Source organism: Moschus berezovskii, chromosome 10 (assembly GCF_049115385.1).
Source record: "Moschus berezovskii isolate FMDL1 chromosome 10, NW_MosBer_1.0, whole genome shotgun sequence".
NCBI lineage: Eukaryota > Metazoa > Chordata > Mammalia > Artiodactyla > Moschidae > Moschus > Moschus berezovskii.
Window position 1 is genome coordinate 19180423 of NC_142469.1, and position 13848 is coordinate 19194270.

General features: G+C 40.8%; 1 protein-coding gene across 1 annotated transcript in view; it reads right to left on the reverse strand.

Moving 5' to 3' along the window:
- The window catches only part of CDC50A (cell division cycle 50 P4-ATPase accessory subunit A), a 43557-nt gene extending 35813 nt beyond the window's left edge, over window positions 1–7744 (reverse strand). Inside the window, exon 1 of the mRNA XM_055433144.2 lies at window positions 7297–7744. Coding sequence (XP_055289119.2) covers window positions 7297–7533 — 237 coding nt within the window. The 5' untranslated portion in view covers window positions 7534–7744. The remainder of the gene's footprint in view (window positions 1–7296) is intronic.
- Between the last annotated feature and the right edge of the window lie 6104 nt (window positions 7745–13848).

Sequence of the window (13848 nt, forward strand, 5' to 3'; positions counted from 1 at the left end):
ACCCCTTGAGCTAATGATTTCATACTAAAGAATTTATCTTTAAAAGAAAAAAATAAAAAAATAAGAGAAAAATAAAAGAGAATTACTTGTCCTTTCTAGAGGCTCTAATAAAGACAAAAAGTAACTGAAGTAAAAATTTCAAAAGCAATTTTATTTAGTTGCTTAAACTTTATCTGTGAAAAGATATGGATAATAATATTACCTGTACCAAGATCAATGATAAATTCAACTAAGGTATTCTACATTTATTTGTACAAAGAATGTAGAATACAAGCAATTAAAGTGATCACTACACCTACCTTGAAAGATTATTTAGGATTAGAATGTATAAACACTGCTATTTTTGTAACAAATGCTAAATTTGCCAGTATGTTTCTTTAAAACTCCAAGTCAAGGACAGGAAATTCTTTCCTGTAAAGGGTCAGAAAGTAAATATTTTAGGTTTTGCAAACTAAGAGGCAAGTTTGAGGATATTATATAGGTTCTTATATAACAGATATTAATTGATGGAATTCAAAATATAGTAACAAATGTGTACAATTTTTTGGTGACACAGGTCTACAAGTAAGAATAAAATTATTTTGGGGAGATAACATTTCATATTATTGGAGTTCAAGGTGAGTGTCCCCTATCATCAAACTCAATTGCAAATGTCCATCTGTAAAACCATTCTCAGTTTCTGGGCTTCACAAAAATGGTTTGGCTAGCCATATTTACTGTTATGCCTTGCCCTAAGAACTAAAGTTACAAGAGAAACAAATAACACTAACGCTAAAAATCTCTTCATTCCCGAGCGTCAACTTCTAACCAACTGCAATTCATTTGACTACTAAAATCTTTACACTTCTTAAGATGAACCATCTAAATTTTAACAATCATGTCTACAAAGCAACTTATTCTTCTTTGACTCTTACCTATGGGCTAAGTATAAACAAAGAATACTAAATACAGAAGATCCTTTTGAAATCTAAGAATCTAAGTTATTGTTTAGTTGCTAAGCCGTGTCCAGCTCTTTTGTGACCCAGTGGACGGTAACCTGACAGGCTCCTCTGTCCATCGGATTTCCCAGGCAAGAATACTGGAGTGGGTTCCCATTTCCTTCTCCAAGGGATCTTCCTGACCTTGGAATCGAATCCCAGTCTCCTGCATTGGCAGGTGGATTCTTTACCACCAAGTCACCTGGGAAGCCCCAATAATTCAAATTATACAAGCGTAAAATCAAAAGATAAAAATCTATTTTTGTCAGAAACCAAGAAACAGAAAATAACCAGAATTAGAGTTGAGGGTGATAAATGAAACAATAATAAGATGAAGAGGAAGAGAATTAGGGTTTCTCAATCAAGCATGTTTGCATGGGGGTGGGAGTGCTAATCCACTAAAATTTGAAATACAAATACAGATTGAACACAACACTTTGGCAATATTAATTTTTTTTTAAATTTTTATTTAATAAATGGTACAAAGCACAATGCCAAAAACATTAACAGTTAAAATTTCACCAAATTAAAAAATACTATAGAATACACAGTTGTAAAAAGCTACATTATTTTACAACTGCCTCAGGCTGCAAAAAGAAAAAAAACTCAATGCCATACCTAAGTTATCCCTCTCTCAAAATAATGCCATTTATGTTATAAACCATGAGCACCCCATCAAAAGACGGGAACTGCTTTTGTTAATTCATATATATGACTGTATTACTTTGCTATACACCTGAAACAAACACAATACTGTAAATGAAATATAGTACAATATAAAATAAAAATAAGTAATAGACCTTTATTAATTTTGAAGTAAATATTTAGTTCTAAATTTATGTTATCACTTCAAATAATGTCCTCATTTGATTCTAACCATTAATTTACAACTATATAACTTTAAACTGATAAACAGGTGAAACTGCAAAAGTTATTCAATTCATAGATTAGAAAGACCCCCTGGAGAAGGGGTAGGCTACCCACTCCAGTATTCTTGGGCTTCCCTTGTGGCTCAGCTGGTAAAGAATCTGCCCACAATGAGGGAGACCTAGGTTTGATTCCTGAGTTGGGAAGATCCCCTGGAGAAGGGAAAGGCTACCCACTCCAGTATTCTGGCCTAGAGAATTCCATGGGGTCACAAAGAATCAGACAGGACTGAGCGACTTTCACTTTCTTTTTCAGGTTCGGTTCAGTTCAGTTCAGTCGCTCAGTCGTGTCCGACTCTCCGCGACCCCATGAATCACAGCACACCAAGCCTCCCTGTCCATCACCAACTCCCGGAGTTCACTCAAACTCATGTCCATCGAGTCGGTGATGCCATCCAGCCATCTCATCCTCTGTCGTCCCCTTCTCCTCCCGCCTCCAACCTTTCCCAGCATCAGAGTCTTTTCCAGTGAGTCAACTCATCGCATGAGGTGGCCAAAGTATTGGAGTTTCAGCTTTAGCATCAGTCCTTCCAATGAACACCCAGGATTGATCTCCTTTAAAATGGACTGGTTGGATCTCCTTGCAGTCCAAGGGACTCTCAAGAGTCTTCTCCAGCACCACAGTTCAAAAGCGTCAGTTCTTCGGCGATCAGCTTTCTTCACAGTCCAACTCTCACATCCATACATGACCACTGGAAAAACCATAGCCTTGACTAGACGGACCTTAGTTGGCAAAGTAATGTCTCTGCTTTTTAATATACTATCTAGGTTGGTCATAACTTTCCTTCCAAGGAGTAAGCGTCTTTTAATTTCATGGTTAGCACTATTCAATTAACATCTCTGCCTCAAAAACAAGAACCATCAACTAGAAAAAATTACCTCTATGGTATTAATAGAAAGATGTTCCTGACTCTTACAACTGCCACATTAAATACTTATTCCTTGCTGCTAGTAATAAATGAAGATATTAAATCTCAGTTTTAATGAGGTATTAAATATTTAAAATATTTTCTTATGACTGAAAAAAGTAACAACTTTAGTTTTCTAAAAACTTCATCTTATTAGATAATAGAAAATCAAAAATCCAGCTAAACAAGATATATAAACCTAATGAGAGGAGATAATCTATTTCTAAATACCTTTTTTAGGGGAGTCCAACATGCTTTACAAGAATAGTAATTTTCTGTATAAACTTTCCTGAAAAAGATGAAGACCCACTGATTTTTATACCTAAGATGTCTAGATTTCTGATCTTAGCACTTTAAGCTATATTACAAAAGCATTTTGACTGGACAAGTCTCCTTTGGCCTACTAATTTGATATAATATGTCAATGAAAGTCCTTCAGTTCAGTTGCTCAGTTGTGTCTGACTCTTTGTGACCCCATGAACTGCAGCACACCAGGCCTCCCTGTCCATCAGCAACTACCTGAGTCCACCCAAACCCATGACCATTGAGTCGGTGATGCCATCCAACCATCTCATTCTCTGTCGTCCCCTTCTCCTCCTGCCCTCAATCTTTCCCAGCATCAGGGTCTTCTCGAATGAGTCAGCTCTTTGCACCAGATGGCCAAAGTACTGGAGTTTCAGCCTCAGCATCGGTCCTTCCAATGAATATTCAGGACTGATTTCCTTTAGGATGGACTAGTTGGATCTCCTTGCAGTCCAAGGGACTCTCCCAACACCATAGTTCAAAAGCATCAATTCTTCTGCGCTCAGCTTTCTTTATAGTCCAACTCACATCCATACATGACCACTGGAAAAACCATAGCCTTGACTAGACAGACCTTTGTTGGCAAAGTAATGTCTCTGCTTTTTAATATGCTAACTAGGTTGGTCATAACTTTCCTTCCAAGGAGTAAGCATCTTTTAATTTCATGGCTGCAATCACCATCTGCAGTGATTTTAGAGCCCAGAAAAATAAAGTCAGCCACTGTTTCCACTGTTTCCCCATCTATTTGTCATGAAGTGATGGGACCAGATGCCATGATCTTAGTTTTCTGAATGTTGAGCTTTAAGCCAACTTTTTACTCTCCTCTTTCACTTTCATCAAGATGCTCTTTAGTTCTTCTTCACTTTCTGCCATAAGGGTGGTGTTATCTGCATATCTGAGGTTATTGATATTTCTCCCAGCAATCTTGATTCCAGCTTGTGCTTCCTCCAGCCCAGCGTTTCTCATGATGTACTCTGCATAGAAGTTAAATAAGCAGGGTGACAATATACAACCTTGACGTACTCCTTTTCCTATTTGGAACCAGTCTGTTGTTCCATGTCCAGTTCTAACTGTTGCTTCCTGAGCTGCACACAGATTTCTCAAGCGGTCAGGTGGTCCAGTATTTCCATCTCTTTCAGAATTTTCCACAGTTTATTGTGATCCACCCAAAGGCTTTGGCATAATCAATAAAGCAGAAATAGATGTTTTTTTGGAACTCTCTTGCTTTTTCAATAATCCAGCAGATGTTGGCAATTTGATCTCTTATTCCTCTGCCTTTTCTAAAACCAGCTTGAACATCTGGAAGTTCACAGTTCATGTATTGCTCAAGCCTGGCTTGGAGAATTTTGAGCATTACTTTAGTAGCGTGTGAGATGAGTGCAATAATCAAAGTCCTTAAAATTTTCAAAAATCAGTAAATAAGGTAAAAAGATGTGAGCAACGTGTAGTATGGAAGTGAATCTTGCTAAGAACTTCTTCTCACATATTTATTTTTAATAACCCTCAACTTTAAACTAGTGACTGATAAAGGGTGGGGAGCAGTCAGAAACAAGTATGTGTCCTTTGGGGAAGTTCCCTAGGTTCTTCTAGTAACTCCAGGGTGAATTCAGAACCAATTCTCTAGATAATCTACAAATTTTTTAAAAATTTATTTGCACAACTGTGTCTGAGCATTGGTACAAAATTCCTAATCATTCCTACTTCTCATCTTCTCTAGTTTCAAAGGTGATACAAATTGAATATGCAGCATTTTTCTTAAAATCACATTAAAGTTGGAAGTCACAGAATATTAAAGTTGAACAAGGCCTCTAAGGGATCATCTAGTCTGAATCTTTCAGCCCTTCAAGTGAAATGAAAACTGAGACTCAAAAAATATGCCTAAGATCACAAACTACGGAGTAAAAGCTGGACTCTAATGCCTTGACTCAACACTTCAGGGCCCTTCTAAGTAGATCCAGCTACAGTAGACTCTTCAGACAATTTGAAATCTGAATTACATACATGAGAATTATTTAAGAACTTTCCATTTCATCAACTAGTGTGAAGAACTTTATTTCAGAATCCGAAAGTTGTAAAGAAAGTTAACAGTTACCTTCATAGTATAGTAAATATTGACAGAAATTGAGTTCTGATAAGTTAGTAAATACTCATCATATAAATTCCAAACTACTGCCGCTTTCATCTTAATATCAGCTAAAAACATCGACATAAGGATCCCAGTGTAGTGTAAAAGCTCAAGACTGAAAATCAAGACATCCAGGTTTGGTTTCTGTCTAAATTTTACAATGCTTTTCTAGCTTACTAGCAAATACCAACCCCTTTGACTCCATTTCTCATCTCCTGATTAGTGGACATCACAATACAGTAAATAGTGTTTAAATGTAGTGCCAGGAATATTATCTATCTTGTTTCTAAATCTCACAGTTCACAAAAATAGGCATTATTTACCTATTTTACAAGTGAGGAAACTGAGGCTTAGGAAGATTATGTTTTCCAACAAACTGAGCCAGTTAATAGCTGAGCTGAAATTTAAACCCAGCTATGCCTGACTCCTGCCTAGAGCCCATGGCCCTTGTATTATACCACTATGCTCACATCCTGGCATGTGTGGTCCTAATACAGTTTGGGGCATCCCTGGCGACTCAGATGGTAAAAGAATCCGCCTGCGATGAGGGACACCTGGGTTCGATCCCTGGGTTGGGAAGATCCCCTGGAGGAGGGCATGGCAACCCACTCCAGTATTCTTGCCTGGAGAATCTCCATGGACAGAGGAGTCTGGCGGGCTACAGTCCATGGGGTCTCAAAGAGTCGGACATGACAGCAACTAAGCATAGCACAGCGCAATACAGTCGGGAGAACACTAAGTACTACATTTGAAGGACTACTAGGAGATAAAAATGATAAAACAGAACATTAGACTGAAAATATATACTGTGATACTTTATTTTAACTGAAAATGAACTTTCAGTAAAAGATTTTAAAACTATGCTATAGACTCTTATTACTAACAGAGAAATGTACATCTTGTACCATTAAAAATATAATGATTCTGCTTTTACAGCTAACAATTAAATTGGAAAGTTGCCTATTCCTGCCGTTGAAATAAAGTTGTTTTGAAAGCCCTATTAAATTGCATGCATAGATTTTAAAGTATTTAGTAAAACTAAAAAGGGAAAAAAATGACATAACTGATAGAACAGAAAAAAATCAAAGAGAATTTTGTACCCGTTCCTCCCCTTTCAAACAGATAAAAAATACCCTCAGATAGTCAAGAAAAGAGGATGAGCAGATGTTTAATACTGGACATCTACACAAAGTGTTTACATTCTCTACCAACCTATGCTCACCACTGCAGATGTATGAATATACTATATTACGATGATGGTTTCTCTGACAGAAGTCAAGATGTTTCCCCAAGTTTCTCCATCATGTCTTGTAACAGTAACACGTTCAGGAGATAATTCCCAAATTACTCTCCCTGTGTGGTCACAGACTTTTTTTTTTTTTCAGTTTAAAATCTGGCGGGGTGGGGAGGGTTGAGGGGGGACGAGGGCGAATGTAGGGCATGATTATTAATCAATATAACCTAAAAGTAAAACCGGAATTGAAGCGTCAAGTTACCTTTTACCGGTAATACGCCCTGTAAGTAAAAGCATCTGTGGGCTCAACGTGAAAAGTACTGTATACACTTCGGTCACACGTCCTAATACGTGATCTGCCACATGGCAACTTCTTTACATAAAAATCATCATTGCCTTTATGACCCTGGGTCCTTTCCCCATCTCTGTGACCCGGGATTATCCCCACACAGATAAGTGACACTCTGACTGTGACAACTCTCCTGGAGTTTGATCTCCACATAACTTATTTTCACTTCTCCTTTTCTCTTTTTCCTTTTTTAACCTCCGTTAGAGGTTAAAAACCACAAAAACCGCCCATCAAAGGGGCTTTCTTCCCCTGACCCACACTCTGCATTACAGTCATTCCCTAAATGGATGAACAGCGAGAGAAAGCGCCGGCAAACTGCAAATTCAGAAAAACCCGTAGGAAAAGGAAGAGGAAAGCGAGGAAGACAGAAGGTGGGGAGCGGCAGGGCCCGCCTGACCGCCGGGACCCCAGCAAGGAGGGACCCCCGCTGCCCGGCGGCAAGACGTGCACGGCCGCCGCCTGCCCTCCGCTCACCTCGATCTCGCGGATGTTGTTGGAGGTGACGAAGATGCCGATGCCAATGGGGATGAAGATGAGGCCGATGATGAAGAAGGTGGGCAGCACCGTGCCAGCCGTCAGGATAGGCTGCCAAGCCGGCAGCCGTTGCTGTTTGAAGGCCGTGTTATCTGGTCTCCGGGTCTTAGCGGTACCCCCGGGAGGACACGGGGGCCCGCCGTCCACTTCATCCTTCGCGTTATAGTTCATCGCCATCGACTCCCCGGGCGCGGCTCCGCGACGCGCAGGTGGACGGCCCAGGGCACCCGCCTGCTGACCCTGACAGAAGCCGCGCAGGCGCCGCCGCCGCCGCCGCTGGAAAGGCGGAAGGGGCGGGACACCCTTCCGCGGACAGCCGCCGACCGGAAGCGAGAGTCGGCGGGGGACGCCCGCGGGAGGGAGAGAGGAAGGAGGGAGAAGACCGAGGGACCAGGGGAGGGGGAAAGGGAGGAGGATGGAAGGGGGAGGGAAAAGGCGGACGCACCCTGATCATCTGCCCTGTGACGACAAAGCCAGGGCCTCTGTTCCCGGGGTGCGAGGCTACGTTGGCGCATGCGCGGCCCCGGGGAGGGCGGGGCGAAGAGGCCTCGGCGCTTGCGCCATAAGCGCGGCTTCCGCTCGGCTTGCCGAAGCTTCTGTGTGCGCGCACCTGTCCGCTTTCTTTGGTATCATGGCGACGGCTGTTTCAGGTGGTTGACGGACCCGCCCGGCCCGCCCTGCTTCCGTCAACTGAAGAGCGGATGACTTCAGCGCCAGCTAGGTGTTTGCTTTACTTCGAAGTCCTCTGTGATGGGGAGCGGAGCATTGGAAAGGCCACACAGAGAGAGCCTGAGCCTCGTGGCGTTGGCAGTATTTGCTTGAGTTATAAAACCACGACTTTGTCTACTTAAAAAAATAAACCTCCACTCAAGATGTGAGGATAAATATTAAGTGGGATGTATATGGTTGGTAACCTTTTTGTTCTCAGGAATAAATAATGTGACTGGGTTTACCCTGTTATCATGCCTATAATTGCCCTGACTTGTTTTTCCACCATTAATGATCTCCAGGTTACTCTGTACCATCTATCCTCTGTCCACGTTTATCTTTTGCATATTGATTTAAATCTTTAAAAAAAATGAGATATAGTTGGTGTACAACATGAATCACAACTTTTAAAAGTTAGGCCCCTTTCATAGTTATTAAAAAATACTGGTGATATTCCCTATGCTGTAAAGGAAACCTAATAATTGGTACATTTTAATCCCCCGCCCCCACCTTGCCTTCCTCCTTTCCCTCTCCCCACTGGTAACCACTAGTTTGTTCTCTGTTTCTTTTTTGTTATATTCACTAGTTTTACTTTTTTAGATTACACAAGTGATATTATACAGTATTTAAACTTTCTCAGTCTGACTTATTTTGCTTAGCATAATAACTTCCAAGTCTGTCCAAGTTGTTGCACATGACAAATTTTCATTCATTTCTATGGCTGTGTAGTATTCCATTGTGTTGTGTGTGTGTGTGTGAGCATGCACGTGTGTGTGAGCATGCACGCGTGTATCAATTCTTTTCCATTTGTCTGTTGATGGACATTTAGTTTGCTTCCATGCATGCTAATCTGTTGTGTCCCATTCTTTGCAGTCTTATGGACTGCAGCCACCAGGCTCCTCTGTCCATGGGATTCTCCAGGCAAGAATACTGGAGTGTATTGCCCTGCCCTTCTCCAGGGGCTCTTCCTGACCTAGGGATCAAACCCGTGTCTCTTACATCTGCTGCACTGGCAAGAGGATTCCTTCTTACCACTAGGCCCACCTGGAATGCTGCTATGCAATTGGGGTGCATAGCTTTTCAAATTACTGTTTTCATTTGGGGAAGATAAATACTCAGGAGTGGAATTACTGGGTCATATGGTAGTTATATTTTTTATTTTTTGAGAACTCTTCATACTTTTTCCAACAGTGAATGGCACCAATTTACATTCCTACTAAGTGCACAAGGGTTCCCTTTTCTCCACATCCTTACCAACATTTATTATTTGTGGTATTGATGAAAACCATTCTGACAGGTGACTTCCCAGGTAGCTCAGCTGGTAAAGAATCCACCTGCAATGCAGGAGACCCCCAGTTCGATTCCTGGGTCGGGAAGTTCCATTGGAGAAGGGATAGGCTACCTATTCCAGAATTCTTGGGCTTCCTTGTTGGCTCAGGTGGTAAAGAATGCACCTGCAATGTGGGAGACCTGGGTTCGATCCCTGAGTTGGGAAGATCCCCTGGAGGAGAGCATGGAAACCCATACCATTTTTGCCTGGAAAATCCCCATGGACAAAGAAGCATGGCGGGCTACAATCCATCAGGTCACAAAGAGTCAGACAGAACTGAGCGACTGAGCACAGCCCATCACATTCTGTCAGGTATGAGGTGATATCTTGTTCTGGTTTTGATATGAGTTTCTCTGATGATTTGTGATGTTGAACATCTTTTCGTGTGCCAGTTGGCCATCTGTGTTTCTTCTTTGGAAAAACATCTGTTTACATCTTTAATAAGTCTTTTATTAAAGACAATAATCCTAATACTCTATAGCTCTTATTTTACTTTTGATAATTAAAAAAACTTCAACGAAGAATGTCATTATTATAAAATGAAATTTTGTGCAGACACTGAAAAACTACCAAGGATTTAATGGCCCATGGAAATACTCATGGGCCAAATACAAAAAGTGACTTAATCGTAGTACCAAAGTAGTCTAACTATATAGTATAAAAAGTAAGTAGTGATAACCTCCACTGACTGGATGGAGAATGTTTTTCCTCTACTTCTTTGTGATCTTGTATTTTCCAAATTTTCTGCAGGAAGTATTTATTTGTAGAAAAGAATTTTTAAATTATACATAGCCCACATTAAACTGGCATCTTTGAAATCCAGAACAGAGAGTAAGTCACATCACTTAAAGAAAAAAAGGTCCCCAAACTTTACTTTCTTTTAAGGCTTTGTCTATAGTTAGGCCTTCTGGAAGGTGAACTAAGGGAAGGGGAACTAAAAGATTGCTTGGGCCTCATAATTTACAATTGTATTTTCAAAAAATGACAGCAAGTTTCAAGGGATAAGCCAATCTAATATTTATCTGGCAGATAACTCATTTGCTCATATAGCAACATTGATCTCTCAAATAATTAGCATAGCAGTGGTAACATAAGTTGGTCTATATGTTGTTTTGATCTATGTAAATTTCCTTTCAACCTTAGGCACAAGTGGAAAAGATTCATCTATCAAAGCTAATGGAGAAATGTTTTGTTAAGTTCTGTTGGCTTGTGTGTGCTACCCCGTGGGGTGTAACCCACCAGGCTTCTCTGTCTGTGGGATTTTCCAGAGAAGAATCCCGGAGTAGCTTGCCATTTCTTTCCAGGGTCTGTTGGCTTGTAAATATATATAAACAACATTGGACATAATGCAAAAATATAAAACATAAGGCAAATTTTTTTCCTCCCCATTTCTGCTTGCATCATTATACCCACTAAAAATGTGATAGTTCCTTAAGTCAGAGATCCCCAAACCCTGGTCTGTAGACTGATAACAGTTCATGGCCTATTAGGAACGCAGGCCACATAGCAAGAGGTGAGTGACAGGCAAGTGAAGTTTCATCTGCTGCTCCCCATTGTCTACATTACCCCCGCCTCTGTCCCTGAAAAAATTATCTTCCACGAAACCCATCTCTGGTGCCAAAAAGGTTGGGGACCACTGCTTTAACTGGGTTGGAATTCCAGTGATTTGTCAGACTGGTCAAGTATTTTGCTTTCAGGGTTTTTGTTGTTATCCTAGTGATATGAGTGATCATGATTTATTTTTTCTGATATACTGTTTTTATTTTTTATTTTTTTAGTTTTTGTTTGTAGAAAAGATTAACTTCTTGTTTTTTCTTTTCTAAATAAAAAGTCCATTTTGACTGAAATATAGACCTGTGTGGCTGGGTCCCTTGTGTTTAGCTGGGTCCCTTGTGATTAGCCAGGCCCCTTGTGATTTTAGTACCCCCTAACGTTTAGCAACTGGAGTAAAATAAATTCTGATTAGGCTTTGTTTGCAGAAAAGGCAATGGCAACCCACTCCAGTACTCTTGCCTGGAAAATCCCATGGACGGAGGAGCCTGGTGGGCTGCAGTCCATGGGGTCGCAAAGAGTCGGACACAACTAAGCGACTTCACTTTCACTTTTCACTTTCATGCACTGGAGAAGGAAATGGCAACCCACTCCAGTGTTCTTGCCTGGAGAATCCCAGGGACGGGGGAGCCTGGTGGGCTGCCATCTATGGGGTCACACAGAGTCAGACACGACTGACGCGACTTAGCAGCAGCACGCCTTGTTTGCTCACACACGTAGGCTCCTTGCTCCCTGCCCAGCACCCCTTGTTTTCATGATATAACTTTTAGCTGCTGAAATGCTATTTCTTGGTCAGGCAGGAGGAGATAACACCAGGGTCACAAGGAGAATTTATGAGTTTGTTGCAGAAGAAATGGATGACTTTAGGGAGGATATGATCGGCTGCTGGCACCCAGAAGTTTGGTTGCACCAGTGGTTTTCTGAGACTGAAGAAACATAGATTTCCCCACTCAGTTCCCTAAAACCCCCTCTCTCTTGCTTCCTAACCATGTAAAATTCCCCCACTTAGCTTCTTTGTTGAGAGGAAGGTAAGCAATCTTGCTTCTATTGTTCTCACTTTGGCCAAATCAAATAAGCCTTTCTCCATGCACACTGGTGTCTCATTATTTGGTTTGGGCTGCACATTGGACACCCAAGCTTGAATTTAAGAGGTTTGCCAACACTTGTATAACTGAAAGCTTTCTTACATTTTTAATCTAAAACTTACCTTTTCAGATGGGGTCCAAATGGTTGAAATGACTTTTCCAGACTCCTTGATATCGTTCCAGTTCCTTTTCCTCCACTATGCTCTGCCATCATAGTAGCTTTACCCACCTAGCTTTTTATTCACCACCACATCATTATCTGTGTGTTGTAGATGTGCGAGATTGCCAATGTTAATCCGTAAAAGAGCTCTATTTAATTGGCTAAAAGGAAATTAAGCACTTATATACTCAGAAATATTTAAAAAGCTAACCCAAATGAACTTCAGGATCATGAGACCTAAGATTAATGATTAATGAATGAAAGTAAGTGGTTGGTTTAATTAATATACACATGTCTTTAGAGTCATTAACATTAGTATAATACTTTCATTATTCCTGTTGTTGTTCAGTCACTAAGTCGTGTCCGACCCCTTGGACTGCAGCATGCCACACCTCCCTGTCCTTCACTATCTCCCAGAGTTTGCGCAGAATCATGTCCATTGAGTCAGTGATGCCATCCAACCGTCTTATTCTGTTGTCCCCTTCTCCTCCTGCCTTCAGTCTTTCCCAGTATCAGAGTCTTTTCTAAAAAAGAGTCGACTCTTCACATCAGGTGGCCAAAGTATTGGAGCTTCAGCATCAGTCCTTCCTTTGAATATTCAGGATTGATTTCCTTCTCGGATTGACTGGTTTAATCTCTGATGTCCAAGGGACTCAAGAGTCTTCTCCAGCACCACAGTTTGAAAGCATTGGTGCTTCAGCTCTCAGCCTTCTTTCTGGTCCAGCTCTCACATCCATACATGATTAGTGGAAAAACCACAGCTTTGACTAGATGGACCTTTGTCAGCAAGGCGCTGTCTGCTTTTTAATATGCTGTCTAGGTTTATCATATCTTTTCCCCCAAAGAGCAAGCCTCTTTTCATTTCATGGTTGCAGTCACCATCCACAGTGATTTTGTTTTGGAGCCCAAGAAAAGAATCTGTTACTGTTTCCATTGTTTCCCCATCTATTTGCCTTGAAGTGATGAGACTGGATGCCATGATCTTAGTTTTTTGAATGTTGAGTTTTCAGTCAGCTTTTTCACTCTTTCACCTTCATTAAGAGGCTCTTTAGTTTCTCTTCACTTTCTGCCATTAGGTTGGTGTCATCTGCATATCAGAGGTTGTTGATATGTCTCCCAGCAATCTTGATTCCAGCTTGTGATTCATCTAGCCTGGCATTTCACATGATGTACTTTGCATATAAGTTAAATAAGCAGGGTGACAATATACAGCCATGTATTCCTTTCCCAATTTTGATCCAGTCCATTGTTTCATGGCTGGTTCTAACTCTTGCTTCTTTACCTGCCAATAGATTTCTCAGGAGGCAGATAAGGTGGTCTGGTATTCCCATCTCTTTAAGAATTTTCCAGTTTGTTGTGATCCACGCAAAGGCTTTAGCATAGTCAGTGAAGCAGAAGTAGATGTTTTTCTGAAATTTTCTTGCTTTTTCTATGCTCCAACAGATATTGGCAATTTGATCTCTGGTTCCTCTGCGTTTTCTAAATCCAGCCTGTACATCTGGAAGTTCTACTAGAAGTCAAATAAGATTTTTTTATTCCTGTTATAAAATTTGCCAGCAAGAAAAATAACTTGATATGACTCAGTCAGTTCAGTTCAGTCGCTCAGTCATGTCCGACTCTTTGCAACCCCACGAAGAATTGATGCTTTTGATATGATT